This window comes from Trachinotus anak, unplaced genomic scaffold, assembly GCF_046630095.1.
Source record: "Trachinotus anak isolate AG129_WGS33_773 ecotype Australia unplaced genomic scaffold, CSIRO_AGI_Tana_v1 ptg000002l, whole genome shotgun sequence".
Classification (NCBI taxonomy): domain Eukaryota; kingdom Metazoa; phylum Chordata; class Actinopteri; order Carangiformes; family Carangidae; genus Trachinotus; species Trachinotus anak.
The window spans coordinates 7,028,840-7,056,826 of record NW_027273853.1 but is presented as its reverse complement, the minus strand read 5'-3'; the positions used below and the strand labels follow the sequence as shown (position 1 = coordinate 7,056,826).

At 40.3% G+C, this 27,987-nt stretch overlaps 1 protein-coding gene across 9 annotated transcripts; it reads left to right on the top strand.

Annotated features, from left to right (window-relative positions):
- The first annotated feature begins 161 nt into the window (after window positions 1-161).
- On the top strand, window positions 162-27,660 carry ankrd26 (ankyrin repeat domain containing 26). 9 transcript variants are annotated; one of them, XM_071493027.1, is made up of 46 exons: window positions 162-291; window positions 584-699; window positions 1,404-1,692; window positions 2,519-2,633; window positions 2,791-2,964; window positions 3,505-3,611; window positions 4,093-4,230; window positions 4,551-4,711; window positions 4,838-4,864; window positions 5,180-5,216; window positions 5,297-5,366; window positions 5,453-5,504; window positions 5,600-5,796; window positions 8,465-8,666; window positions 9,398-9,459; window positions 9,544-9,643; window positions 9,900-10,004; window positions 11,037-11,095; window positions 11,176-11,245; window positions 11,338-11,382; window positions 12,243-12,506; window positions 12,627-12,725; window positions 12,808-12,878; window positions 13,358-14,263; window positions 15,627-15,802; window positions 16,156-16,371; window positions 17,017-17,047; window positions 17,155-17,296; window positions 17,787-18,000; window positions 18,186-18,369; window positions 18,585-18,731; window positions 18,937-19,399; window positions 19,571-20,076; window positions 20,221-20,373; window positions 20,581-20,756; window positions 20,930-21,023; window positions 21,226-21,267; window positions 21,660-21,737; window positions 22,480-22,614; window positions 22,709-22,821; window positions 23,124-23,271; window positions 23,400-23,690; window positions 23,954-24,189; window positions 24,428-24,671; window positions 27,022-27,067; window positions 27,197-27,660. In XM_071493027.1, exons 3-46 carry the CDS (start codon window positions 1,493-1,495, stop codon window positions 27,325-27,327), a joined length of 7,227 nt encoding a protein of 2,408 aa, XP_071349128.1. In that variant the 5' UTR covers window positions 162-291; window positions 584-699; window positions 1,404-1,492; the 3' UTR covers window positions 27,328-27,660. The 9 variants fall into 9 exon arrangements, 8 of the variants coding, with proteins under 8 accessions (XP_071349128.1, XP_071349150.1, XP_071349162.1 ...); XR_011693092.1 differs by adding an exon at window positions 25,126-25,183 and having other exon boundaries at window positions 210-699; window positions 27,197-27,288; XM_071493049.1 differs by having other exon boundaries at window positions 211-699; window positions 21,226-21,252.
- The last annotated feature ends 327 nt before the right edge of the window (window positions 27,661-27,987 follow it).

The window sequence follows — 27,987 nt, the reverse complement described above, 5'->3', positions numbered from 1 at the left end:
TCGCGCTGGCAAAAGATGACGATTCCAAGACAAATGTCACCATCAAGTGGTAAAGTTTTGACATTACTCAACAAGGCTCCTCAGCTTTGCAAACATGGCTATAAAGACTCCTCAGTGGCCTGTAAACCAACCCTTTACACACACTGAAGCCTCCTATTGGTCAGTGAAAGCAGTTGTTAACGCGAAATCATTTCTGATTGGTTCGTCGAAAACGCAACAGCCAGCAAGCTTTTCTGAGCATACGCTCATTAGCTTTAGCTCTGATAGAGGTCTGACTCCGACAATCAACAGGTTAGTTTTTGAGTTAATACATGGTAGTTGGTATTAATTCAAAAGCTTGCGCGAGTTGGGGTAGCATACACTTACATACGCCATTTGTATTAAATTTAAAGTTATCATTCTGAGTAACGTATTACCCGTCCAGCTTTGATTTTTAGCGTTTGCTAATTAGCACTGAGTTAGCAGGGTTAAGTTTGTTTCACATAGGTTAGCGTTAGCTAACGACTCCTGCACACTTGTTGGAAGAACAGGACAAGTATGTTTGAGATGAACCGACTCTTGCAAATAAGCTTTGCTGTTTCAGCGCTGTAGGGACAATCCCCGCTGTGCTCTGCTCTACTACAAATCCAGTTTAAATGTGGCGGTTTGCATCATTTGTGAAGTGACGACGTGGGAGGCGCAGCACGGAGCCAACTGAAGGTAGGTAATGTTGCTAGGCAACAAATAATCTCGAATTTAATACAGTTTTTACACTGACCAAAACGTATTTTTTACTGTAAACATAGTGATAGTAGACATATTAATGTACACTACATAATAGCGCCAAAAGCAATGAGACATACAGTTGTCAACATTAGCAAACTGCATAACCTCTGGCTGCTACGTTAGCATACCATTTGTACAGTCCGTTACCATGGTAACACGTCACCAGATATAATGCTAACTACGTTCATATAAACAACGCCGAGTAACGTTTGCTAATGTGGACATGTTCGGTTCCCTGCATCTTAGAAGCAAAACAATCGGTGAACTAATGAAACGTCGACATGCTTTGTCAAACCCAAACGTTCTGGAGGACGTCCTGTAAGGTAGGGTGAAGAAAATTAGGGTAAACGTAGTGTAGCCTGTGCTGAAACGCTGCCGTTAGCATGACAGTTGTGTTTATCGTCACCTAACGCTATGTTGAGGTAATTAGACACTCAACGTTGTGCGTAATACCTCCCTACATATTAATTTGATCAACATGCCTTCTGTGCGACAAAGCTAGCGTTACTGCATTTAATGTTTCTGTGTGAGGAACAGTATTTCTAGTAATTAGTTATATCTATTATATGAAGCAAAACCACAGTGCTGTCTGCATGGCTTTATAGGTGGCTAATCCGCTTTGCACGTCTTATTTTTAGGGATGGGAGAGCAGCCTGCAGTGATCCTCCAGCACCAGATGAGTGGCAGGTAGTGACGGTGCAAAAGCAATGTTGTGCTGCTGTGTACAATGAAGAAAATATTCAGCTTTACTAAGAAAAAGAAACACCCGTCTGGTACCCCTGACAATGGGAGTGTGCTTTCTGTGGGCTATGAACTGAAAGAAAAGGATCTCGGGAAGGTTCACAAGGCTGCCTCAGTGGGTGACTTGGCAAAGTTGAAGCAGCTTGCTAAAAAGAATGATATCAATCAACTTGACAAGGAGAACAGGTAAGTGGGATTGAAGCATTTGTTGTCAGATCCTTGAAAGTGTTAGTACATGCTGAATTCATTGCTCTCTAGAATATACTTATGCAGGGATGCAGTCCATGTGATTAGTTTATTAAAATCTCAGAAACTTATACACATTATTTTGGAGCCACTTTTCCACTGCTCAGTATTTATCTGTATATGTTAGTGTTCCACAACTGCCACATTAACCCTTGACTTCTAGTTATAGGATATAATTATGGGCTTTCTTTGATAAATGCATTGGTTGACTGAAGAAAAAATCTGGCAGATTGTCCCCCTCAGATAAATGCATCTCTTTATTTTTAGCACATTTGAAATAATGTATATTATTGCAGTGACAGAGATAAAATGCTATTGTGGAAGCCCTTGTGTATATTTTTGAGTATAGTATGTAGTGTGGAATTTGTTTTTCATAGCAAAGCTGGTCTGTGGTATTGTATAATGATGCACAGGTTTTTAATTGATAACAGCAAACTTAAAACAGGTGTTTTAAACCCCAGGTAACATGTACGTGACACCCCATTGTTTCTTATCTACTTAAGTTTCAGAGTAGGCTCAAGTTACCATTTACAATTAACATGTGTCGGAAGTAACTGAGGGGTGTAAATTGAGTACATGAGGCAATTTACAGAATGGTTTGTAATAACGAAAAAATAGTAAGAGCTGAACTTGTCAGAATCAGTGAAATATTTTGTTACCCAATGTTTATCAACCAATTTTAAAGTACACCATACACATTGTAAAAAAACACACTTTTTCCTAATTGTCAGTATCATTTAAGAATCTCTCTCCTTTACTATTACAGAACTGCACTTCATATTGCCTGTGCCAGTGGACATGTTGAGGTCGTGCAATTCCTTGTTGAGAGCAAAGCCAAGCTTAACCTATGCGACAATCAAAATAGATCCGCCTTAATGAAGGTAATCCTGGATGGTGAGATTTGAAGACAGTGATTCTTAATTTAATGTAAAATGTGTTGGTATTGTAATGATCACAGTTGGGTACTTCATTTGTACACTGTGTTAAGCCTTGTTTCAGGCCTTGTTCTGCGTTTGTGTCAATTCTTCACAATATCAGGCAGTGCAGGGCCAGCATGAGCGATGTGTGAACATACTGCTGGAGAGTCATGCTGACCCTAACCTGGTGGACATCAATGGCAATACAGCCCTACATTTAGCAGCAAACATCCCGTCCATCTCCACTGCTATCCTGCTGCTGGGGCATGAGGCTAACATCAATGCCCCAAACAAGGTGATTGTGTCTTTCTGTCATCCATACAACATTTTCTCAGCTTTAGGCCAAACATCAGGACAGTCTTCTGTTAATACAAAGGCAGTATCGTGTTACCAGATATATTTGAATTGTGAGTAGATCCAGCTTGGACACTAGGGGTTGGAAATTATTTTACATGTCCCTGTATCTTAATTAAAAAAGTATTCATCATGCCACCACAGCTTGTTATCATAACAGTCTTTATTGCAATAAACCAACTATGGCCATTAGGGGAGGACTTCTTAGTGTCTTCTAGTTTTGCACTACAAATGTTATGCTCAACACCAAACGTGAAAATATTTGCTGTGTGAAAGATGTATTATGTGACTGGATACATCTTACACATTCAGTGACATGTGAGTAGGCTGCTGTAAAAGTCTTGCAATTAAAAAAGGATATCCAGAAATGAAATTTAAAAATGGTTCTCCAATTTATGAAACTCCATGCAGAATGAGGTATTGTTATGTTGATGACTCTTATCCATTGCATGAGGTTGTTGACTGTTATCCAATTTTTTAGGAGGGATTCACACCGTTGACTGTGGCAGTCCGTGAGGACCATATAGAGATGGCTGAGTTTCTTCTCAAAGAAACTGCTGATGTTAATTTGATGGACCAAGACCAAAGGTAACAATTTCTGATACACATCTAATAGTTTTGATGTTGCTGAATTCATTGTTACCAGCAACAACAGTGTGTGGCTGGTATTATTTTCACCTTGTGAGACTGTCTGGGTGTGCCATGGCAAAATGTGGTCCTGTAGACAAGTCCTGTGGCAGGAACTACCACAGAAGTGGTCCTGAGGTCTTTGGCAGGTGTTGATATGTCTGTCTGTCTGTCTGTGGACAGATTTTTGTCAGTATGATTACAACTGTGCAATATGCAGTTATGAAATTTTACAGATGTGTATTTGAGATCAAAATAAAGGCAGTGTGGTCCAACCCATGAATATTGAGTACTGGTGTAATAATGTAGAAATGTTTACTGAGTACTCATGGGTCAGAAGGTTAATATGTTGATAGGCATTGTGATTAGTGGGATTGCATTGCAAGATCGTCTGTAGTTTACACTTGGTTACATTGCCATCTATCGTTGATTTTATCTGCAGGTCCCCATTAATGATAGCTGCTGGCAATGGACAAATCGGTATGTTGCGGCTACTCTTACGGTTTAACGCCGATATCACACTAAAGGATTCCAAAGGATGGTCAGCTGATGACTACGCAGTAATGAATGGGCATCATCCGTAAGCTGTTCTTTTATTTGCACTTACTGTCCTAGCATTTTCTCTGTAAGTCATGCATTTGTGCTGTGAGAGTAGAATAAAGAACTTACACAAAATAAATAACCAAAGCCCACAAATGGGTCATTTTATTTATTTTATTTAGTTTTTATTTTATTAGTTTTGTTTTATTCATTAAAAATTATTTTTTCCTTTTTTCTTTTCTTCAGTTTTACTCTTATGTTTTTCTTTCAGACCACTGTATATTCTCAGAGCCCGAAATCAGAGAAACATGTTAAAGCCTACAACATTGTAAAATTTTCTATTTCTTGGCTGTATTTTAGTTGTTCCCTCCTGATCATTGAGCATGGCACCCAGAGGAACGATGGACCCTCCATGTCACATCTAGGTCCAAGTAAAAACAAGAAAAAACTGCTGTTGGGCAGTCCTTTCCAAGATGTTGAAGCAGGCTTCTCATTGGGAGGACCAGCCACTGACAAAGATGGTAGAGAGATAAGTTTTCTTCACATAACAGTGAATGACAGAAGTGTGAGGATATTCTTTTGTCTATTCATTATTGACTTTGATTATTTCATTTGTTCCTCATGCATTACCTCTTGACTGGATCTAGAGCATGGAGCAAATGAAGCAGGGGGAGGTATTACTTTGCTTAGATGAGCTTTGTCAGCAAAATCAGTCAGAGGCTGTCAGTTTCTAGTCACTGACAATCATTAGCAGTTACTAAAGATAAACATTCAATTTACTCCCTTTTTTTAGGAAGTACACTTTTATGCCGCCTTAGATTGTAGTGTTTTGTGCCTCATACTTTTTCTGCTTTTTAAGATTTAGATTCTCTCAATATATTGTAGTTTGATAGTTTTAATACTATAATATGTCATTTCTAAAATTGCCTTTGATTCAAGTGAGGTTAAGTCCTGATTAGCTGAAAATAAGTTCCTCTACTATGTTGCAGATTTTGAAGACAATTCTCAGTCAGAGTCACTAAGTCGGTGAGCACAGTCATCTCATGATCTGCAAGTTACAATTAGAATTGACTTCCCAGTTCAAACTATTCTCCCTCTCTTGTTAGGATTTCTAAAAGTGCTGCTGATGAATGGCCTTCATCTGAAGATGATGATGAATCGGTTTTAATTGAAAAGGTTGGTGCTGCTCTTTTATTTTTTTTCCCTTGTCAGATGTTTTTTTGGGAGTTTTTTTAACCTTCATTTGATATGCTGTCTTTCAGAAACCACATAAAGTAAACCTAAGGAAAATGATTGCATCTAAAAAGGGAGAAGGTACTGTAAGTCTTTGAGCATTAGTCACTGTCCCTAGTGTTCCTCCATAGTTTGTGGTTTTTGGTAGTAATCTTTTATCCCTGCCTGCCCCATAGCTTCTGCACTGCCTGACAGATCCTTGAGCGATACAGAATCTGAGACACAGGGTGAAAATAGAGTCCAGAGAATCCCATCCCTCCCAAAGGCTTTAACATCCAGCAACGCTCTGCAGCACCCAGTAGCTCCCTCTCCCATTTCCTTCCTTTCCAAAGCACCCCAGATGACTTCCTCCCCTCTTCCAAGCTACAGAAAGGTAAAACATTTGTGTTAAAGCTTTGCTAGTTGCAGTTCTGTGATGTCTTTCTCTCTTTCTATTTTTTCTTAAATGCCCAAAACAAGCAGACAGGGCAGCTGAGCAGGGGAAACGCAAACACTCAGAGCAGCGGTCAACCAGTAAAGCAAGATCAGACTCTCATGAGGGAAGCCCAGAAGCACAGGATTCTGAGGAGGAAGTTGGTGAGGAAGAGGAGGAGGAAGAAGAAGAAGAAGAAGAAGAAGATGACGATGATGATGAAGATGAGGATGAGGATGAAGAAGAGGAAGAGGAGGAGGAGGATGAAGATGAAGAAGATGATGACGAGGAAAGTGAAGAGGAGGATGGGGAAGAGGATGAAGAAGAGAATGAATGTGAGGAGGAGGAGGAGGATGACCACTGTTTGGCCTCTGTCAAGGCCAACATTACTGAATTTGAAGATATACAAAAACCCTCTGTCACTGGTGCCCCTAAGATTATTGACAGTGCTGACACTCAAAACATACCTGGTACTGACAACTCTTTTAATTGTGCAACTACTCCTGGTAATGAAGATGCCTCCGAGAAAGATGCCAAAACAGAGACTCATAGCACTGACCATGTCTTGTCAGCTGGAACAGCAAGTTATGCAATGCCAGCAACATTAAATGTAGAGGAGGATTGCGTCGTGTCAGCCATTAGGGTAGAATCAAAGTTTTCTGATGAAGATGACAGCCTTGGGAAGGAATGCATATTGCCATCAGACCAAAACTTAAGTGCAGACCCTGGTTCAACAGGAGGTCCTATACCATCCAGGCATGGCTCTGATACTCTTTCACCTAGCAAGGACAAAGAGCTTGAAAGAGAAAGGGAAAAGGATGATAATGACTCCTGGAGCGATAAAGAAAACAGTGGTGACACAGTGTGGAATGACAGTGATGATGAAAAGGATAATCAAACAGGGGGGTTTGGTCGCAACACTGTACTCGCTAAACACAAAGATGTGTTTGCTGAGTTTGCTGCAAAAAATACAGACATTATGTCTGATGCTGAAGATGATGCTGGATCAAATGAAGTCCTCAAAGAAGGGAAACGCAGGTCCTCATGGGGCTCTTCATTAGAGGACAGTGACATTGATCTACCCAAAGATGATGAGGTCAAGAACGAGGTGCTTGATCAGAAAAGTGATGTTCGAGCATCAGATTTACAAAGAAAAGCAGCAACCCTCCAAGAGGAAAGCACATTACCACAACCAAACGAAGACCACGCTGATACTTCATGGGATTCATCATCACCTGTGGTACCAACTCCAAAATGTGTCTCACCACAGCAAATGATAGAGAAACCTGAATCCTCTTCGGGTCTAAATTCAACAAGCTCTGATCCATCCAGAAACAGACCAGGTAAAGCAATAGTAGAAGAGTCAGAGTGGGATTCCTCATCTGAAAATAATGACCAAAATGATAAAGGCTCCTTCACTAAATGTGAAGTGGTGTCAACAGTTTCAAAAACAAATATTGTAATAGACCAGACCGGAGAGCAGCACTGTTCCGACGGCTCTTGTGAAGAAGATAAAGAAAGTATTGAGAAAGAGTCAGCTAACCCCTCCCCTGCAGTGTCACCATCACCTGAGGATGAAAACACAACCAGAAATCAATTACTAGATGATGATGTTGATTCAATTCGGAAGCCATCACAAATGGAAGGAAATATAGATTCAGATGATGGTAGTAGCTGGGATGATGAAGATGAAAGTGATGAGGATGATGAAGTTGTAGAATGCAGTAACATCTTGGAGACACGTCCCTCTACTCCGGCCAATACACAGTCACCAAAGTCAAGGACCACAAGTGCAATGGACAAGAAAATAGAGGAAGAAGTTAGAGCAGATATTGATGACGATGAAGACAATGAAGAGGTTCTGCAGTCTGTTATTGATGGAAATAATGAGTCGTCAGAAAATAATAGGCCAGAGGAGAAAGAGATGGTGGATGTTGAGAGTGGCAGTCCCAGCAAAGATGATGAGCAAAGTGAGGACTCTGACAGCATGGACCAAAAAGTGAAGTATGATTTTGCCAGTGCCACAGTCAAAGTGTCTGGTGTGGGAGATAATTCTGATAACATGCATGATGGATGCCTGAGTGGAGGCGACAAGCCAGATCATGAACATGAGGCTAGATTATCTGCATATGTTCCACTAGAAAATGAAAGTGCCATTGTTCCTCAGACAAAAGTGTCATCAAATGACCTTGATGAAGAACCAAATCAGGAAAATATATTCTCCAGCCCACCCACAAAAGAAGATGTCACCGTTGGTGAACACTATGATTCAGACAGGAACACAGTTTCTGATGAAGCGTTACCTCAGACTGACATTGATAATGTAGATTTAGAATCAGCTGATGAAGCCGAGAGCATAGTCACGAGAAATCAACAGCCCTCAAGCACTGAAGAGCCTGTCATTCAGGTAAAACAGGAATACAAAGATTTTAGTTGCACTGTAGCAGTTTCTGTAGTGTAATGTGGTTGGTCAAAGAGACTCAAACACCCTAGCCAACATCTTCATCAGGTTCATATTCATTTTTTTAGATGGTTGCTCTCAGCTTGCTGAGTGCTTTTCTGTTCATTGGATATGCCTTGTGGTAATAGGTTTTTAAACATGATTAGCAATGTTTTTTTTTTTACATAGAAAGAAGATTCCACAGAGGATGAGGATGATGAGGAGGAGGATGACGACGACAACAATGACAAAAAAGAGGAGGTGAGAGATGAGGAGGAAGAGGAGGAAGGAGACATCTCAGATGAAAATGATCAGCCTGAAGAGAGTGGAGAGTCCCGTGATGCCATTTCACCTGTTCCTGAAACAGAAGTCTTAAAAGATAAAAAAAGAGGTAAGCAGCAAATCCTTTATAAAGGATGTGTTGAATGTGTTACTCTGCATTTGAATAACAGAAATGTTGGTCCACCAAACATTACAATATTACACCTTAGTGTATAGTATTTATATGCAGCCTTTTACTTCATTTACATTACCAGCGCAGTCCTGCCCACCCTAACCTAATGGGAGGTTACTTCACTATTACATTGCTTACTAATTTTTTGTATTATAGACCAAAGAAAAACATACTAAATCTGAATTCAGAGAGCTTCCCAAGCACAAGCTGCAGGTCTAAGTAGTTGTCATGCCTCTGCCTGGCCAGCTACTGAGGTGACTGAGGTCACAGTCTGCAGGAGAAGTGGACAGTTTAACAAGATATCGACGTTTGTGACTCACTCAGCCTGTTTAACAAAATGTTTACCAGAAAGCCAATTTACTCCTTGATGTTTATTGGTTAAAAAAAAATCAGAAATGCTGGTATATTTAAAATACCACCAAGAAAAAGTAGAGAAATAAGAAATAAACTTGGCATGAATAAAGATGCATCACAAATTGTTTTGAATTGAATTCTTGTACCATGACTTGAAATCAAATCAAATTTTTAAAAGACCCAGAGTGAGGTAGCATTTCCTGGCAGGTGTTTTTTTCTGTATTTGCTGCCCCTGTTGAATATATCCTGTACTGTTTTTCAACAATCACTATTTGGAAAGTATTTTAGCTTGATTAATTTACATCTGTTAATAGATTTCCTGTCTGAGCTGGGTCTAGAGAAGGGAGAGGAAGAGCAAGATTCCTGGGACTCTGAGGTACAGCAAGGACAAATTCTGGAACACCATGTAGAATCAGATGTTTACCATACACATAGTCACAGACTGATTTTCTCTTTTAAGTCCCATTCTGAAAACCCCAGTGTGCCACATGAAGAGAAACAAAGCTTGCATTCTCAGGATCAAGAAGAGTTGTCCACTGTTGAAGATGATATTAAAGAGAGTAAGTCTATTTTATTTCTTACTTATTTGGCTTTTTTAAAGCAATCAAATCATTCCAGGCACCATTTCATGCTGCAGAAACTGTGTGATTGTATTTAATTAGAAACATAGAAAACTGCTTTAGTTTATTAATGCATGCATTAGTTTTGTCTGTGAGTAATGACTCAAACATTGTGTTTTCAGTCTAATTATTGTGTAGAATTTGCAGTGTACTATAATTGCCAGTCTTCCAACAATATGTTACATTTCTTTTGTAGACTTGTTTTATATTCCCTCTTTTGTAAGAGGGGAAGGAGGCAATAGGATGGCAGATCTAGTGCCTCGGAGGAGTGTAGGCAGGCCAAGAGGCAGCCAGGGACAGGGTAAATGAATGTCTTGTCATAGGTCTGAGGAACGGCATGTTGACCATATCAGAGGCCTTACAATCACCTCATGATCACCATTACAAAATGCATGCAGCCTACACTACTCCATCCTGCCTGCCACCCTTGAACCTCATTTTCCCAAATTTGGGACTTAAAGGGCCACAGGTTCTACTTGGCTTATTGGTTCCTATATGTTTTGACTCACATTATATTAACAGACAATTACAGCTCATCCCACCATTCTTGGCTGATGCTGAACTTGTGTCCTCATAAAACTGGAATGGAGAATCTAAAGCCCCATTCAGACCTGGCATCAACATGTGTCTTGGGTGATCCGATCACAAGTGGAGTGAAGTACTTCAGTTCACACTTGACATTAGAATGTATCTCCACATCTCCTCAATTTGCAAATTAACACGTACATCTTTTCTGTTTGCTTTTCTGTTTCTGTTCAAATGCGTTGCTGTTCTTAGCCAGTCAATCTATGACAGATGGGTCCATTGTCAATGTGTTTGTGAGAGAGAGTGAGCAGGGCAAGGAGGGGCTGAGCAAATCATTGCACTGCAGACAGCTCTGCAATGAAATAAGGTTTTAGCCATTTGAAATAGTAAAATATTTCCAGTTCATTATGAAAGTGTGGTGGGGCTAATTATACTGTTGCAGATGATATCAGTTTAGTCGGCGGTCCGTCTTTGTCGCTCAGAACACATTTGAACATGTGGCCCAGACCACCTCTGAATGTGGTCCAAATTATTGGATCACAACTGGGTCCTCAATGCGCCCTTGGTGCTGTCCACTTGTGATCGGATGAACCTAGACAGATGTTAATGCCAGGTCCTAACAGGAGCTAAAAGCTTTTCTGATGCCTAACCATATTATCCACTTGCTGATTAGCACATTTGCATGGGAATGCTTTTTGCAATGTTCTGGCAAACTACTCCAGCTTTGTTAAAATACTGTTTCGTTTCTTACGGAAGAAGTTGAAGTTGTGTTGTCTCGGGTATAACAGACATGTCTTGTCTCTTGCAGTTGGAAGTAATGATAATGAAAGAGACCATGCTGCTAAAGATGACACTACAAAGAAAGAGGTAAGATCAGTAATGACATAGAAGATAAAAGAAATTGTGACCCGTTGGAATCGAATTGCAATATCTTTCCTTTCTACCAGATTGAGAAGACAAAATGGCAACCACTTAGTGTTTTGAGCAAACTTGAAGGAGATAATGAACGAAAGACAGGTAAATGGAATAATCCAGATTCTCATAATTCCAAATGTTGGAGAAGTTATTTGAAGCAGGGCTCTTTGTCTTATTACTGTTTCTCTTTACAGACGTAATGGAGGATCTTGGTCTGGGTGACGTTGATGATCTTGAAGGTAAGATGACATATTTGATCGACTTCTTTTTTCATCTGTAAGTAGACCAATTATTTGTTTTTGGGTTTGCCTGTTTTTGGGTTTGCCTGTTAAACAATGAAATCAAAAAATATTTTTGATTAGAGGGTGGCTGTTTTTGATTCTAAAAACTGGGACAGCAATGGTTGTTGTTTATTGTGAATGAGAACTAGCAGCTCTGCGCCCCCTGCTGAGCTAAACAAGTGCCCAGCTACACTACAGGGAGAAGTTGAGAAAGGCTCATATGTATGCAAACACTGTGCGAGTGACAGCCAGTCCCAGTGGAAAGTTGTTTACTACTCCACTCCACTATGTGAAGGAACATTTGTTTTAACTTCAAACAAAATGCTGTGGAAACAAAATTACCAGCATTGATGGCTTATCTGGCGGCTGCAGATAAGCAAGAAAATTACTCCAAGCAAAGTATTAAATTACAAGCTCATAACAACACCCCGAGAACAACATATGCAGGATCTGCTCTCTTTTTTTAAGTTTCTGATTAATGTGGTATATCTGCTGGCAACACTGACTTTTATCCCCTTTTTTATGTTTCTGTCATCACATTTTTGAAGCTCTAAAAGCAGGTTGGTAAACATAAACTAGCTGATTAGATAAGTTGAACTGTAGTTCCTCCTTTGAGACCCCAGTTTGATAGTGGGCAATAGTTTAACAGCCCCCAGATCTTCTCCATTGTCATACATGAGTGCATCATGTAGTGGAAGCAAGTGCACTCAGGTATGTAGACGTAATGGTTATCCCAGTGTAGACTGACCTCCTACCCTCAGAAACATCACTGTCATGTTTTGTTAATTTGCCTACAACTTCTTGTGTTAATGACACAGATCCATCAGACTGGGACTCAGCCAGTACAACCAGTAAGAAAACCCTGCCTGGCCGCAGAATGGCTTCCCCTGGACTTGAGGAGTTCCCAGAATGCACCAGTCCATCTGTTAAAGAGCAGGATGAAGATGTTACTCCAGCAGCACCACTGACACCTCAGAAGAGCATCAGCTCTCTCAGAATGCCCAGCACACCCCCTCAACTCGTACCACATCCTCAACCTCGAGCAAGGAAGCTAGTGCTTCAGAAACCAGAGAGTGAAGAAGGTAAAGTGTTGTAAAACCATTCATGTTCTTATTCATGTTTTAAATGCATGTTTATACCATTTAAACAAAGGATATAATATAAATAATTTTTGTTTCTCTCTTTGACTTGCTCTCATCCAGATTCAGATTGGGAACCAAACAATTTAACATCTTCCAATACAGCCAAAATTGACAATCGGTTTCAAAACATAGCCGAGCCTCAGGCAGTGGTTAAACCAGGTAAGGCTTACTGGTCTTTTTGAGTAGGCCTTTTTGTGCATACATACTTTCTGCTCTGGATAAAGATTCTCTGTCTCCTTAGGCTCTCCTGAGCTTTCGTCAATGGCAAAAGACAGTGAAAATACCAAAGAGTTTGACGAGCCTCTGCATAAGGTGAGAAATACCTGGAAAATACCATCCTTCCACAATCCTAACATCTTTCTCATCACTCACCGCATTTGGTCCCAGATAAAACAGAACAGCATGATTCATGCTTTCCCCATCAATGGATAATAGAAACTCATCATAATTGCATATGTATACATAAATATGTGCGTGTTTCCAAGTTGACCTCAAATTATAACAATTTAGTGCCAAGCAGGTTATGCAACTTATGAAAGATATCGTTCCTTTAAACACTGTTTGACTTCTAATTTGTTTGAGAATTCTAATTATTTGGTTAGCTTTTCTTGACGTGAACGGTAAATATGTTTCAAAATGAAAATGTAATGCAAGTTGTTATCATAAGTAGGAAGTGATAAGAGTATAAATATGAATCAGTATTGTGTATTTCATTTAAAATCAAAACTTGGTGTTTTGCATTTTTGTCTTGTTTGTGTTGTGTTTTTCCTCATCCACCCATGCCATCAAAGGAGAAAGATGATGCAAGAGATACATGTGAGTTAGACCTAAATAACCCACGGCCATCTGGCTGTGTGGGCTCTGACAGAGGAGAAAAGGATATTGACTTTAGAGATCAACACAGTCCTGAAGAAGGAGGTGAAGTGGGTGATGGCATCCCATGGGAGAAACGTTATGAGAAGCTCTGGGTAGAGGTGGAGAAACGGGAGGTGAAATCCACCTTCAAAAATGTTGCTGGTGAATTAAAAGAGAAGTTTGGAGAACTGCTTAAATCAAGATGTCCTGCAGAAGATGTTGCAGAAGAACAGGCCACAACTGACTGTACTTCTGCTGAAGAGTCAAGTGATGAAGAAGAAGGAGAAATCATTGTGCGCCCTGCAGCAAGAGCAAGGAGTACTGTCCTTCTCACCATACCTGAGCAGAGGGAGTCTGGACTGGAAGACTCTCTGACAGAATCTGCTGACAACTCTCTGTGTGAAGACAGGATGCAGGCCTGTCGGCCTCTGTCTGTCAGTGACAGCAACATGCATCAGGAGCCAGATCTTCTCACTGAGGATGTTCTGGGGGCATGCAGGTCTCCTTCATCACAACTCACCACAGCAAAGAGAGAGAGCAACATAGATCAAGCTACCACAGCTCTTACTGTTGGTCAGACCATACCAATTTCTGATGTTGGCTGTAGCTCATTCTTAAAAGATGAAAGAAAACTTGGGGCATTCCACAAGCAACAGATGGACTTAATCTTGAAGGACAAAACTGCTTATGTGGATGAAGCAGAGAAGAATAACGCAAGTTCAGAAGCGGATCCTGAGGAGATCACTAAGTCTTGCCCCCCCTTGCTGAGCAGACGTTCAGCCTCTATCCAAGGTGTCTCTGATGAGGAGCTGGAAGAGGACATGGAAAGGTTTAAACTTGAGGTAGGGATGCTGAAGGTTGTCTTCCTGGATTTGGAGAAAGAAAATGCCTAACTTCAGAAAGAGGTAGAGGATGGCCGCCTCTCCCTTCTAGACCTCCTCTTTCTCTTTGTCTTTTTCATACGTGTACTTAATTTCAGTTCTTTTTCTCAGCTTTTTCAAAGGGGCCAAACTGGCCACACATCATGACCTCATCTTATTTTTCTCTCTGTTTGATGTTCATTGTCCATGTCTTAATATTTTCTGTAGGTTTGATTTCAAGTAGTAGAGTCGATCTTGCATGTTTCTCATTGTTGCATCTCCTCCTTAACAAACCCTAAAAACGTGTAGAACTGAGATAAAATTTTGTTGAGGATCATTTACTCTGCACTCAAGAAGCCTTTGGTTCAGACTTACAGTTCAAAAATATTGGTAATTTGGCATTCTTGATTGTATTCCAAAACTACAGAAAGTCCAGACTTGTATATTCTTTAGTTGTGACTTATTTTTCATTATGCATGGATTTTGCATGTATCTTTATGTTGACTAAGTACTCTCTCTCTTGCTAGATGATGTAGTGTTGACAGTGTATAAATAACAGCCTTCTTTGTGCTTAAAAGAAGTGCATTGTAATGATATGGTAATTGATGGATTTTTTTTTTCTTTTAATGCATGCTGTGCTTAAGCTAGTCTTTTTACATGCAGGTATTTCTTCAAATTGATGAGACTGATCTTCATGGGATGAGTAGATTTATTTTTTGGCCAGCCTTTTGAGTGCTTAGGTGTCTCTGTGGACAGAAAGCAGAGAAGGAAATATTCATCTTGTGCTATATCTTTGCTTCACAATTTGACATGTTAATTCACACAGAGAACAACAGCATATGTTACTGAAATAGCAATGTAAATAATAAACAGTTCAAGCTGCTACAGATGATACTTTAAGAAACAAATAGAGAGAGTGTTGAGGTCATGTGGAAGTAATAATGCCTAACCTAATATAACCTAATGTGGAGAAATTAATAAATAATTATACTTTCTTTAGATTCTGGTTTTAGTTTTGGGAAGATCTCTAGTCGCTTGACTCTCGTGTCATCTAGTTTTTGCATCTTATCATTCATATCAGACTAAAAAGTGATTATATTTTCTTAGTTCAAGCATTGCAGTGGATAAAATTGTGCGTCCTTGTAATTAGGGGAAAATATCATGTCAAATAGAGTAACCACACTGAGGTGTTTGGTCTCAGAAGGGAGGGGTGACACTAAATTATGTATGACTAAGTGTACAAGAACCTGCGCCAAATTGCATCTTAAAAGGCTGGATCCAGCTTGTTTCAGTTAGGATACATGTCACAAGGCCCATTATCAAATATTTGCCTTTGTCTTTTCAGGTTGGCAAAGAGACAACGAAGACTGCAATGGAGGTGGAAAAAACCAGTGCATCCTTGGATACTGGTGGAACAACATTGGACAAAGTGGGTACTGAGAAACCTGAGACCAGGTTAGGATGCCTGTCAAGTCAAACTGAAGCAGTTCACTGGGAACAGCAGCCTGCAGCCACCAAGAGGTATGCATTGTCTAGCTACTGCACATTTCTAGCCCCTGAGCTAATGTTAATTATTGCTTTTATAATTTCAAAACAACACATCTTCTAAATTTAGAAATCAGATATTATCTACAAGAAAATATTTTATTTTTGCTTTGTGTGTGTGTAGTTATCTTAAAAATTATTTGTAACACTTGTGTTGACACACTCTTTAGCTGAATTTATTCTTCAATGACGCATTAAACAGGAAGATCCCAGTCTAAACTTTCTTTTATTGATTGCATTTATTGACCTCTTTCTTCAGCAATACCTCCTAAAGTGTAGATCACAACTCATCACAACTCGCTGACTATCAGGTTTATTGCTCTTTATAGCACCAACAGGGCACCTGTGAAATCGCATCTCCCACTCCAGCAGACCTACAATAGCAACAAACAGGAGGGACAAGCTGTAGAGGAGACCTTAAAGCTGGAGCTGGTCAGAGGGGCCCAGCACAGCAGAGCCCCTCAGACCAACACCCATGTTAACGGAGATCCTCTCTCTGTGTTTGACGATAGCACTTTAAGTGAAGTGTCGGACGATGAAGGAAGGTATATATGCAGTATGCCACATATGTGTATCGGTTTCACCTCTCTGTCACTAACCTGTAAGGTGCAGTCTGAACGTGAAGTTAATAATACAGGCAGCACAGTTACATAGAAGGTCAATGGAAAGAAGCGAGTGAGTGAGAAAAACACAGATTTGCTCTAGGGAGAGCAAGTTAAGGTACCTGTGCAAGTCTGAATTATTTCAAACAAATTGAACAAAAAATTCATGCTCATCTAAAACCTTTCCTAATTGACTTAGTAAACATACAGAAAAAAGGAGAAAGACTCAAGAAACAAGAGAAATCCTGCCTGTTTTCACTGATTGTTTGTGACAAATAAACACAAACTTCTAAAACACTTCAGCAGTCAATATTTGCATGAGTAAACCATGGTGAAAATTGGCTTTGCTTTCAGTCTGAACAGGCCTTTACAATACTGGTGATGGGTGATGATTAGGCTGCAATATCTCTTGATTTTAAATTTCTGTCTCCCTACATAGTTGCATGACTAACCATTGATTTTCCAAAAATTGAACTGTATACTGCATTATACCATTACACTTCCAACAGCTCCACTATGCAGCTCTCAAGATACACACAAGTTTTCCAAATAACCACAGTTTTTCTCCCCTGTGCTTGTTGGTCTCAGGTTGCCAACCAGTGGACAACAAAAAAATGAGGTAAAAGTCAAATTCTGTCAGTTACTGGCTTGACTGAAGTTAAGCTACACAAAACAGAAACTGAGAAACTGAACAACATTAAGATCACATTTTGTTCCCATGTACAGAACCCTGAAGACGTGGAGATGGCAGAAGATTTTGATGAACTAACTCAGTCATCGGACACAGCCACAGATGACACTGATTCTCCCACTTCAGGCTATCGTCATGCATCCCTCCTCATTCAGAAGCTGGACTCAGCCGTTTTAGGTACTGATTCAGCTGATTCAAATGTTAATTTATGTACCGTATTTTCCGGACTATAAGGTGCACTTAAAAGCCTTTAATTTTCTCAAAAAACGACAGTGCGCCTTATAATCCGGAGTGCCTTATATATGGATTAATTCTGGTTGTGCTTACTGACCTCGAAGCGATTTAGTGTGGTACACGGCGCTCACGGCGCTCTGTCAAAATGTTTTAGTACGACTTTGGTAAACTGCAAAGCCGCACCACTTGCAGCATTACGGCTATCGTAGTCAGGAGCGTCGCGGAGTAATACATACTGTGCTTCACCATAATATTACAGTGTGTGTGTATGTGCGCCTTATAGTCCGGTGCGCTTTATATATGAAAAAAGTTCGAAAATAGACCATTCACTGACAGTGCGCCTTATAATCCAGTGCGCCCTATCGTGCGGAAAATACGGTAATAATAAGATATATAATAAGAACACGTATCAAGGACATATTCCATCTGACAGACTCCAGGAGTATGGTGAAGCTGCAGAACATTTTCCACGAATATGAACGTTCCATCCAAAAAGCAAGGAGTCGCCATGGGTACCTGGCAGACAAGGTGAGCCAGTTGGAAATGGAGAGAGCGGAGTTGAAGAGCTCTCTAGAGGAAGTTAAGGATGTTAAATCTGCCTTGGAGCGCGACCAGCTGGAATTGCAGACTGAAGTCACAAACCTCAAGTGAGAATTACTTTTGTTTCTTGAAAGCTAGAGTGCTCAGTATCCCTTTGTTGACACTGTCTTGGTCTCCCTTTTCATATTTTTGTGCATTATACCTACTTGCTGTAGATATAATGCCTAATGTGATTGCCTATTTTATCAATCTTTTTTTTTTTACGGACTTAAAATTTCTGTGCCTGGTTTAGATTTCAGCTGAAACAGGAGCAGGAAAATCGCCGCAATGCCACCATGATGTACAACACTGCCAGAGATAAGCTGAGGAGGACAGAGGAGCAGCATCAGTTAGAGGTTCAGGAGAGACAGAAGGTGGAGCTCACCCTCAGGAACCTGGAGCTGGAGATGAGAGCACTGGCCAACAACATGAAACAGGTGCACCCTCTGAAACTTGTTTTTCTGTCCAAAGAAAATGTGCAGTTATTTGGCTATGCTGTTTTCATGGTATTGGTATTAGTTGATGTATGATAGTTATTAGTAAGACTGTTATAATAATTTATTTCATAATATATTTCATCAGGAGTTGTTTTGTGCAGTTGTTTGGTGTATACATAGTTGTTACGTTAGTCAGTTGTATGTTAACCACCCAGCTTGAAGAGGACCACAGTGAGACCCAGAGACTGCTGGCTCAGGAGCGTAGTGCAAGGACACTGCAGGAGAATCTGCTCAACAGCCATCTCCGTAAGCAGCAGGAAATAGAAGAGGAGAACAAAAGAAATATAAGCAAAAGCAATGAGGTAATCGTGGCATTTATTGTGGTATTGATTGATTTAGAACATATCGTAAAATAATAGTGATGCAGTATGGTTTTGCAAATAGAAGATTCACATTAGTATCTATAAAATTTGGGAATAAATACATATCAATATATTTTGAAGACAAAACTGTAAAGAAAACCTGTCAGGACAATCTTAACATGTTTTTTGCTGTTGTCCAAAACAGGCCTTGTCTCAGCTCACTGAGGCCAGTGACAGGGAGCGGGAGTTGCTACAGCAGACTGCCACCTTACAGGAGCAGCTGAACATCCTTAGAACAGAACTTGAGCGTACGCAGGCCAACAGCAGTCTCAAAGAGAGCCACATTTTGGAGGAGAATGAGGCCCTCAAAGAACAGCTAGAAGATGCTCAGCGAGATCTCAAACTTAACAATGAAGCCCTGACCCAGACTGTCTTCAGCTGCAATAACCAGGTGACCACCTTGAAGTCGGAGTTAGCTATGATAACAACCCGCCTCGAAAATGAGCGACAGACTCGTGAAGCACTGGAGGTAGAGGTGGAATCTACTCGAACCCGCCTGGCTGGTGCAGTAAAGGAGGCTGAGCATTGCCTGGCCGCTCACACAGACACAGAGAAAGCTTTGCTCCGGGAGAAAGAAGAACACCAGCGTCTTAAAGACAGGCTCGCAGGTTAGTAGTGGTTGGGATGACTGAACAGCTTCAAGCTCAAAATTACACTCAGCCATACCCAACCCTGCTGTGGTCTACATTGGCTTTAATTGGGTTTGCTGTGTGCATCTTTTTGTCCACAATATTTTTAATTGGGAGCTTTTTTTTCTCTTATTACATTTATTTCTACAGGTGAATCAGCCAGTCAGCGTGAGACAGTCAGCAGCCTGTCCCAGAAGCTGGCCCAGGCAGAGTCTCGTGCAAACAGCATGGAGAATGAAGTTCATCGGGTCACACTGCAGCTGACAGAGAAGGGTCTACTGCTGGATGTGCTACAGCGGGAGAAGGACCAGGCAGTGGCACGTGTCAAGGAGGTCGAAGCGGCTCTGCAGGCCGAGAGAGAGTTGGTCAGCCGTGCTGGAGCTCGCCAAGAGACCACACAGGAGCGGCTAGCCCAAGCCCAAAGTGAGGGCATGTTATTACGGCAACAGCTAGAGGAAGCCCAGAACAAAGGCGTTGCAAAGGAGCGTGCTGTGACAGATGCCCAAGAGCGCTTCAGTGACATTCTATCCAAGCTGCGCTCTGACTGTGAAGAGAGGGTACAACTAGTGGAGGAAAGAAATAAGGAGCTCGCCAGTAAGGCTGCTGATCTCCGGGATCAGATCTACAAGTTAGAGGAGGAGAAGAACGAAAGAGAGGTAAGATTAGAGCTCTGCAGGGGGTAATAAGATTACCTAGCCTCTTCCTCTAGACCCACTTTTAGCCTTTCTACCACACGCCATTTCAGGATCTCCTTTTATATCTAACAACCTGTGCTCTCTCTGGATTCTGACTGAGCACAGACTAGTCTAAGGCAGCTGCAGCAGGAGCTAGCCGACTCACTCAAGAAGCTGTCGATGAGTGAAGCCTCTCTGGAGGTCAACACACGCTATCGCAATGACCTGGAGGAGGAGAAGACTCGGCTCCTCAAAGACATGGACAGACTTAAAGGAAAGGTAACAGGAGTGAACAGTGACACCTTGTGGCAGCATATTCTCACCACATCTCTGATATTATCTGTGTTAATTGAAGCAAACACCTTAAGGTCAAGCTTAATTTAGATGGCTTATTGTGATAGAACAGTTGGTCAGAAGAGGCAATAATTTGTGTTAAGGAAACTGTTAACAGTGCTGATGAGGTGCATGTGCTGTCTCTGTCTGTAGCTGGAGGAGAGCGAGGACCAGTACGTGCAGGCAGAGAGACGTATCAACAGTCTGAAGAGTAGTCTAGATGAAAAGGAAAAGGAACTTACCATGGCTGCTCGGAAACTCCAAGAGGCGCTGTCTGCCTCAGTAGCCTCTGATACCACCATCAAACAGCTGGAGGAAGCTGTGCAGAGGTATGTGCAAACACATGACTAAAAGATTGATCAGTTAATTTATTCATATACCATATATACAAAACTTCTGTGAAATCAATGTAAAACAAAGCTTGAAAGACAAGGCAACTCTACGCTTTGTTTCAGTATATAAAATATGAATGTGCGACACTGTCAATGTAATGTCACATTAGGCTCGAGATAGAGAATGCCAGGCTGGAAGCAGCTGCAAAGCAACAGTCCAACAAAATTGATGCACTTCAGAAAGGAGCTCAGGAAGCTGCCATGGTGAGTGTGAAAAACCTGATCCAGTAACTTGCGTGCACACATTGTACACAGGATCTCAGTGGCATCATATCTACCTCTTTCTAACTAAAAACCATCTTACAATATCTCAGCATTGTCATACTTAGTGAAAACTCTCATGATATCAAGTACATATAATTCTGAAGTCTTTTATTATATTTTAAGGTATCCAATCTTTTTCCAGCTATCTGACTGCTCACCTGGAGGAGGGGTTGGTATTGTGGATGTAGGCTTAGTTTCTCTCGTGTGGGTTTACCTCTGTTTCCAAAAGAAAAAAAAAACTGACAAAAATCTTGAAATCATACTGTGTGCTTCTGCGAAATTAAAAGCACTTGGGCTTTGTGGGTTTTTGTACAAGCTGGAATCTAAACTTAAAGGGGAAGTAATACCTTTGTGTGGGTTTGGGGTTTTCTTGGTGACGTCAAAATGTGTTTTCTCCCTTAAGCCTTAGTATGTGGGGTCTTTCACTCCTTTTCGTCTCGAGCTGCATGATGCATGTTACTTCCTTTAGACAAAAGTGTCTACTCCACTTTCTAAAATGTTCTGCGAAAAATAAATAAGCAGCCACACAAACACTCTCTTTAATAACTTTTTACTATGCTTTTCTTCTTTCTCTAGGTCAGAGGTCATTTGGAGGACTTGGTTACAAACCTCCAAAGCAGTAAGATGACTTTGGAAGACCAACTCAGTAGAGAGGTTGGTGGCATATTTTGTTTCTGTTCTAAGAAAACCTTTGGCTTAGATTTACATTTCTTACTCTGATTTTGTAGTCTTTGTCTATGTAATTCACTTCAGACCCATCTGAGTAGGAAGTTTCTATATTTTTGAGTAGCCAGCCAAAAAGGACATGAAGCTAGCTGAGGAATGTTAGTAAAAACAATACAAAATATCCCCCTGTCATTGTTAGCCAAACTATCAGATATATTATAATGTGTTTTTATGGAAAAAAAGGCTATTGAAATATAAAACAATTTGAATTGAGTCTTAAAATAAATAAAGAAAATAGCCCTCTCTTAAAAAGAGGAAGGTTTGAACATTTTTCTTGCAGCAGTGCAATGTTCAACAGTATTGATAATACTAATACTAATAATGGCCAAAACTAAACAACTGAAGCAAATCATTTCTCTTCCTAGAGAATGAGAACCAGTCTTTCAGATTTTGTTGTACTTACAAATTTGGTCATAAACACAATAACAAAATATTTTCTCTAGAACTCCAGTCCAGTTCTGGTTAAAAAAAATAGGCCAGGTTAAACAACTGAAAAAAAGGTCACATTGTTTCAGGATGTTTGAGACATGCTGGGTTTCTCACAGGTCAGCTGGGTCAACTGAAATTTGACCAGTGTAACAAGCTGACTGGGGCTCTTTTAAAAAAAATAAATATTCACAACTTTATTTCTTATGATTTAAATTCTTGCCTCCACCTTTCTCTTTCATAGGTCCAGAAGCAAAGCATGCTGTCTCACACAGCCCAGGACTCTCAGGCCTTGTGGGAGGAGGAACTGAAGAGTCGCTCTAAGTTAGGACTGCGCCTGGCAGAGCTTGAGAAGGAAAAAGGAGAACTGAGCACCCAGGTGATCATAGTATTGCATTTGCGTTCCGGCTAATATTATAATGTATGATAAATTACACAGTAACCCCTCCTGATAATATATCATGATGTTCCAGATGGCAATAGAAAAGAAGAAAGCCAAGAAAATAGCAGAGCAGAAGAAGGCTGTGGACACTCGTCTGGATCAAGAGATGAAGAGAAACACAGAGCTTCAAAAAGAAATGTACAGGTGACTCTTGCCCTCCTCCGCACGCCCTCCTCACCTATGGCAGTGCCCTCTCCTACTATTTAGACCCAAGCAGGATCCAGTAGAGTGCAGTCTTTCCTGGCTTACGTGGCTGTGGTGCACCAATGTCTGTATTCTGTTTTTCTTTTAAACTAGGCTACATTTGATGTTTAACAAGTCCTTGTGTTTGTCTAGTGTTTTTGTTTTTGTAATCTCATTTGAGTCTAACTGTTTTATCATTTATTATTCTTAGATTTTACCTAATTTTGTTGTTTGCTTAAAGTTTTTATGCCCATGTGTTTAAGGCTGCGCGCTCTATTGAAGACTGCAAAGAAGAAATTGCGGGATCAGGACACTGGTGGAGCTGAGGGTGTTTCTCTTATGAGCAGTCTACGGATGGACCCGGGTAGACACAGCCAGGCTGAGGGTGGCTTTGGACGAATGAAAGAAAAGGTTTGTCTGATGTGACACTATAATTTCTGTATTAACTCTCAAATAATAAACCACTACTACGAGTCTCTTAGATGAAGTGTGTAGTGTCAACTGTTAGACCTTGGTCTCAGACCTCTCCTCTGTCTTAGGTGGATGACCTGCAAGTGCAGCTGGAGAAGGAAATGTCTCGTCGCAGCCAATTAGAGAAGGTGAACGGGGATCTTAAGGATCAACTGGCCTCCCTGAAGAGCTTCAGCCGCAGTACGGACCAGCTGGAGAGGAGTAAGAGGCAACTGGAGGAGGAGGTGTTGGACCTGAGACACCGAATGGAGGCAGCACAGATGGAGCAGAACCAGGTGGAGCATTACCGCCGTGATGCAGAGGAGAGGGCCCGTCAAGAGATACAACAGAAACTGGAGCAGGTCAACCTCTTTCTGCAGGTAAAAATCCTTATTGGGGAATTTTTTACATCACCCTAATTGACCTGAACACACATTACTGAGCACCTTTTTTATTTCACAGTATCCTTTTCAACAACAGTTGCAGAGTGCACAGTGCAAATAATACAACACATGAATTACAATATAGCATATAAAATAGACTGTGCATATACAGTATGTGCATCACATCATTGCTATGGTTGCTGCTAAATGTATGTCTATTTAAACATCACTAAGTCTCATTTTGTCTGTGTGTCTGCCAGTCTCAGGCAGCATCACAAGAAACATTGGATCAGATTAAAGCGGCCAATGAGGCCAACCTGCGCTCTCAGCTGGAGCAGAAAATCCAGGAGTTGGAGGGGGAACTGCGTCGCACCCGCAGCGCCCAGCAGGACAGCCTCAACCAAAGAGAGTCCACGCGAACTGAGCTAGAGAGATACCACCAACTCTACACTGAGGAGCTGCGGCTTCGCAAGTCCCTGGCTGCCAAACTAGAGAGGTGAGACCAGCTTGTTCCCCTCAACTGATATTGATCACTGATTTGAAATTACCACACAACGCCCTGTAAACACCACTGCTGTTGCCTCATGTTAAGTTATAAAGATAATTTCAAAACTACTATATTGAATAAGTCTAAAAAACAGTACATGTAGTATCATTGTATCATTAGACAAAGGCAACAAACCTCTATTGTTATTGTATCAAAGATTAACCTTTACTATGTTTTCCATCCACAGAGCCAACAGTCGGCTCGCAGAAGCCAATTCCAAGTTGCTCAATGAGCGCAGCAGGTCTCTTATCACCAGCAGCATTGCAAATGGTGGCCTTGGAGGGCCCTCACTGGATGTGGGCTCTTTGGGCTCACCAATGAACTATGGGGCCACACTAGGACCCCTCAACAGAAGCCTTGGTCTGGGACTCTCCCTTCTCAGTCCTGCCACTGAGGGACAGAACAGCAGAGTGGAGGACTATCTGGCCAAGGTCTGTACAGCCATAAACTGACACTCATTCACTCACACAGATTACAGATAAATATTCTTTAAAGAGACAAGTTCATTTATTTGGGGCCATTTTCATTTCCATGGCATCATGGTTGTCAGTGTGTTATTGTGTAACTGGTGGCATTTTGTTCAAAGATGTTGCTTTTTATAGAGCAGTTAGTGTGTTGTTATGTTGTCCTGACTACAGAGGCGTATTACTCTGTGGGTTTTGAGACATTACGCATTAAACATTTCAGATTGTGAGAAAATGGAATTATAAAATAGATGGTTATGAAGTTGATGTGATGGCTTTCTAAATTCTCTCTCCAAAAACCTTTGAAATTAAAGTTATTTCTAATCCCTTTTTTTTCCTCCTACACATCGTTTCTTTTTCACTCTATCTCTAGTGGTAGAGGGACTCCTTCTAACCTGTTTTCTATTTCTGACTCTTTTAGCTTCTAGCTCAAAAGTCTGTCTCTCATCTCTCCTCTCTTCAGCCAGACTCATAACCAGGTGTGTAGATGTGTTTAGCTCAGTGTCTGGTTGGCGGCTGTTTTCCCTTCACCCTGCTGGTGGGCTCACATTTATAGCTCTGTTCATATTCAAACCAAGATGTTCCCAATTTGCACAGTGAAAAAAAAACAGACAGACCAGCAAAGCTACAGAAAATATTCCAAGTACTGCGTTCAGTATGTTCAATGTATTTATTTTTCACATGATGGAGCGTCTTGCAAAAATTGTAACCCTGTTATCAAATTAGTTACGAGGAAGTGGAAACGTACATGAGAATTGTTTTTTTAGATTTCTTTTACAGCAGTCCACTTAATCGAAGGGCTATTTCCTGTTACATCTCTCTAGAATTAGCTACCTGAGGGATTCACACAGTTGTAAGATAACAAATTGTCAAACTGACATAACAAATGTTATCCTAACTTAAAGATTTAATGTCAAAAACTACAAAAACAAGTTCAAAAAATAAAATTCAAAAAGTCAGGAATAATGGAATTTCACAGCTGAAATGTGCAGGATTTGCTGGTTCTTGAATTGTGTGTTTAATAACATAACTGACTGCTTCAATCTTAAACCTTCCTCTTCCTCTGATCCTCTGCTTTGAGTTGACTGTCTTCATCTCCACAGTTGACTGAGAGTAGAGATTATGTAGCTGTCTATTCTAAAGCTTAAATGCCATGTAAGTGTTTGATTTAAGAAGGAGATCAGGTTCATTTAATCAGACATCTCGTCATTGCCAGCTCCAAGTGTTAAAGGACTTAACAGGAAAAACAACCTACATGGATCGAATTAATAATCAATCAATAATATGTGGTAGTCTGTTGTCCAACACAACACAGGAGAGCACTGCAACACACAAGACATAGAATGTTGTACTGTATAAGTATATGGGAGAGGAATGACATATTTATACACACAACTTGGCAAACATACTACCAACCATGAATAGATACAACACCTACAAAAGTTTAATGCAATTTGGCCCTTTCCAGCCTCATTCCCGACTGTGTACCTTTGGCAAAGAAAATGTGAAATCTTGTTTGGAAAAGTGAATTGATCCTTTTTACTTTTTAAGATTATAAACTTATAAATGAAGCACAAGTAAAGAAGTTGAGTTAAGCAGGAGCTTTAACATTTACACTAATAAAAAAGAAACTATTTAATGACCTATAGTTAGATACTATAAGTAACTGTAACATCCACAAATTTCGATGTCTCGGTATTTGTGTACATACTACACATGCATATGTATATAGTGTGTGTGTGTGTGTGTGTGTGTGTGTGTGTGTGTGTGTGTGTGTCCAAGCACATCTAATTACATGTATAGCTCAATACATAAAATTCTGGATTCTTTTCTCTTTATAGGTTGCGTGCATACCTCTATAGTTTTACACATTAGATATTGAGAACATGTTTGTTTAGATTAAGATTCATACAGATGTTCACTAGAAAGCATTTATCTTTAGTTTAAATGCATCTTGCACAGATTATATGAATTATGTATGGATGCATGTGACTTTAGTTGACCATACCGACATGCTTGCAGTAACATTTAAAAGGCAGCATCTAATAACCGAATGCAGAAACTTGACAATAAAGCAGAGCTTGCATGTTTGGCATGTCCTGCTGTGTTTCACATAATAGTCCTGATTTTCTTGCAGTGATTTTCCACCGTTCAAATATTTGTCATGTGTCTCCATTTACCATAGTGTTGTGTTTGGTTGTTAAGTATCATCCCTGCATCTTTTTTTAAATGTGTAAATGTTTATTTTTAAGGCAATATTTTTTCAGTTTTTTTCAGTGTTAGCTCAAGTCAAACTGCAACTTTCTTTTTTTTCCAGATGCAGAGTGAGTTGGATAGAAACATATCAAAGGAATTAATCAATGGTGAGTGCACTGTGGCTAGAAACATGACAAATCCTACCAGACTTATAAAGTCTCATGAAATAGATGGTATCAGTATGTGTCAGTGTGTGTAGCTGCAGCGTCATGATGTGGTCTCTCTCTTGTCCTCAGCCACAGCAGAGCTGGACGTTGCCTCTGCCCGTATGTCTCCGGTGGGCTCTGCCTCGAGGATGGAGCTGGACCCCGTCAGCAGGGCGACGCAGCAGTACTTGGAGGTACTGAAGAAGAACAATATGATCTGACCACACATCACAGCTGCTTTTACTCGAACTCAAATGTTGCATTTCAGCCATTTAAGCACCAACTTTAAGGCCAAAGCGACAGCCCAGTCACATAACTACATGAATCCAACTTTGTACCTATTTGCTTATCTATTATGAAAGAAAGCAAACATAATGCACATTGCACTTAACCACTCAGGAACAAAGGGCATGAGTCATATATATATGTTGCATTATTGATGGGTACAATTAGAGAGAACCTCGAAAGTATTTGTTCCTTCTGACTAATTCTGTTCAATCTGTAACTGTTCTGTTTCTATTAGCACTATATATATATATATATATATATATATATATATATATATATATATATATATATATATACATATACATACAGAGTTGTGGTTTGGATTTTTATTTGTGAATATTGGTGTTGCTAAATTTGAATTTATAAGTATTTGACGTATGCATCATTAATAATTTTTGCCAAGATATTACATTTGGTACGTGCCATCAGATGGTGCAATATCTGTCTTGGTCTTACTTTATTAGACTCATTGGCGTATTGTGTTATTGATTATTTTATTTATTCATTTTTTTTATGAACATGAAATACTTGAACATGACGTGCTGGAATAATCTCTGGCTATTGAAACAGGGTGACTGACTGCATTTGTACAA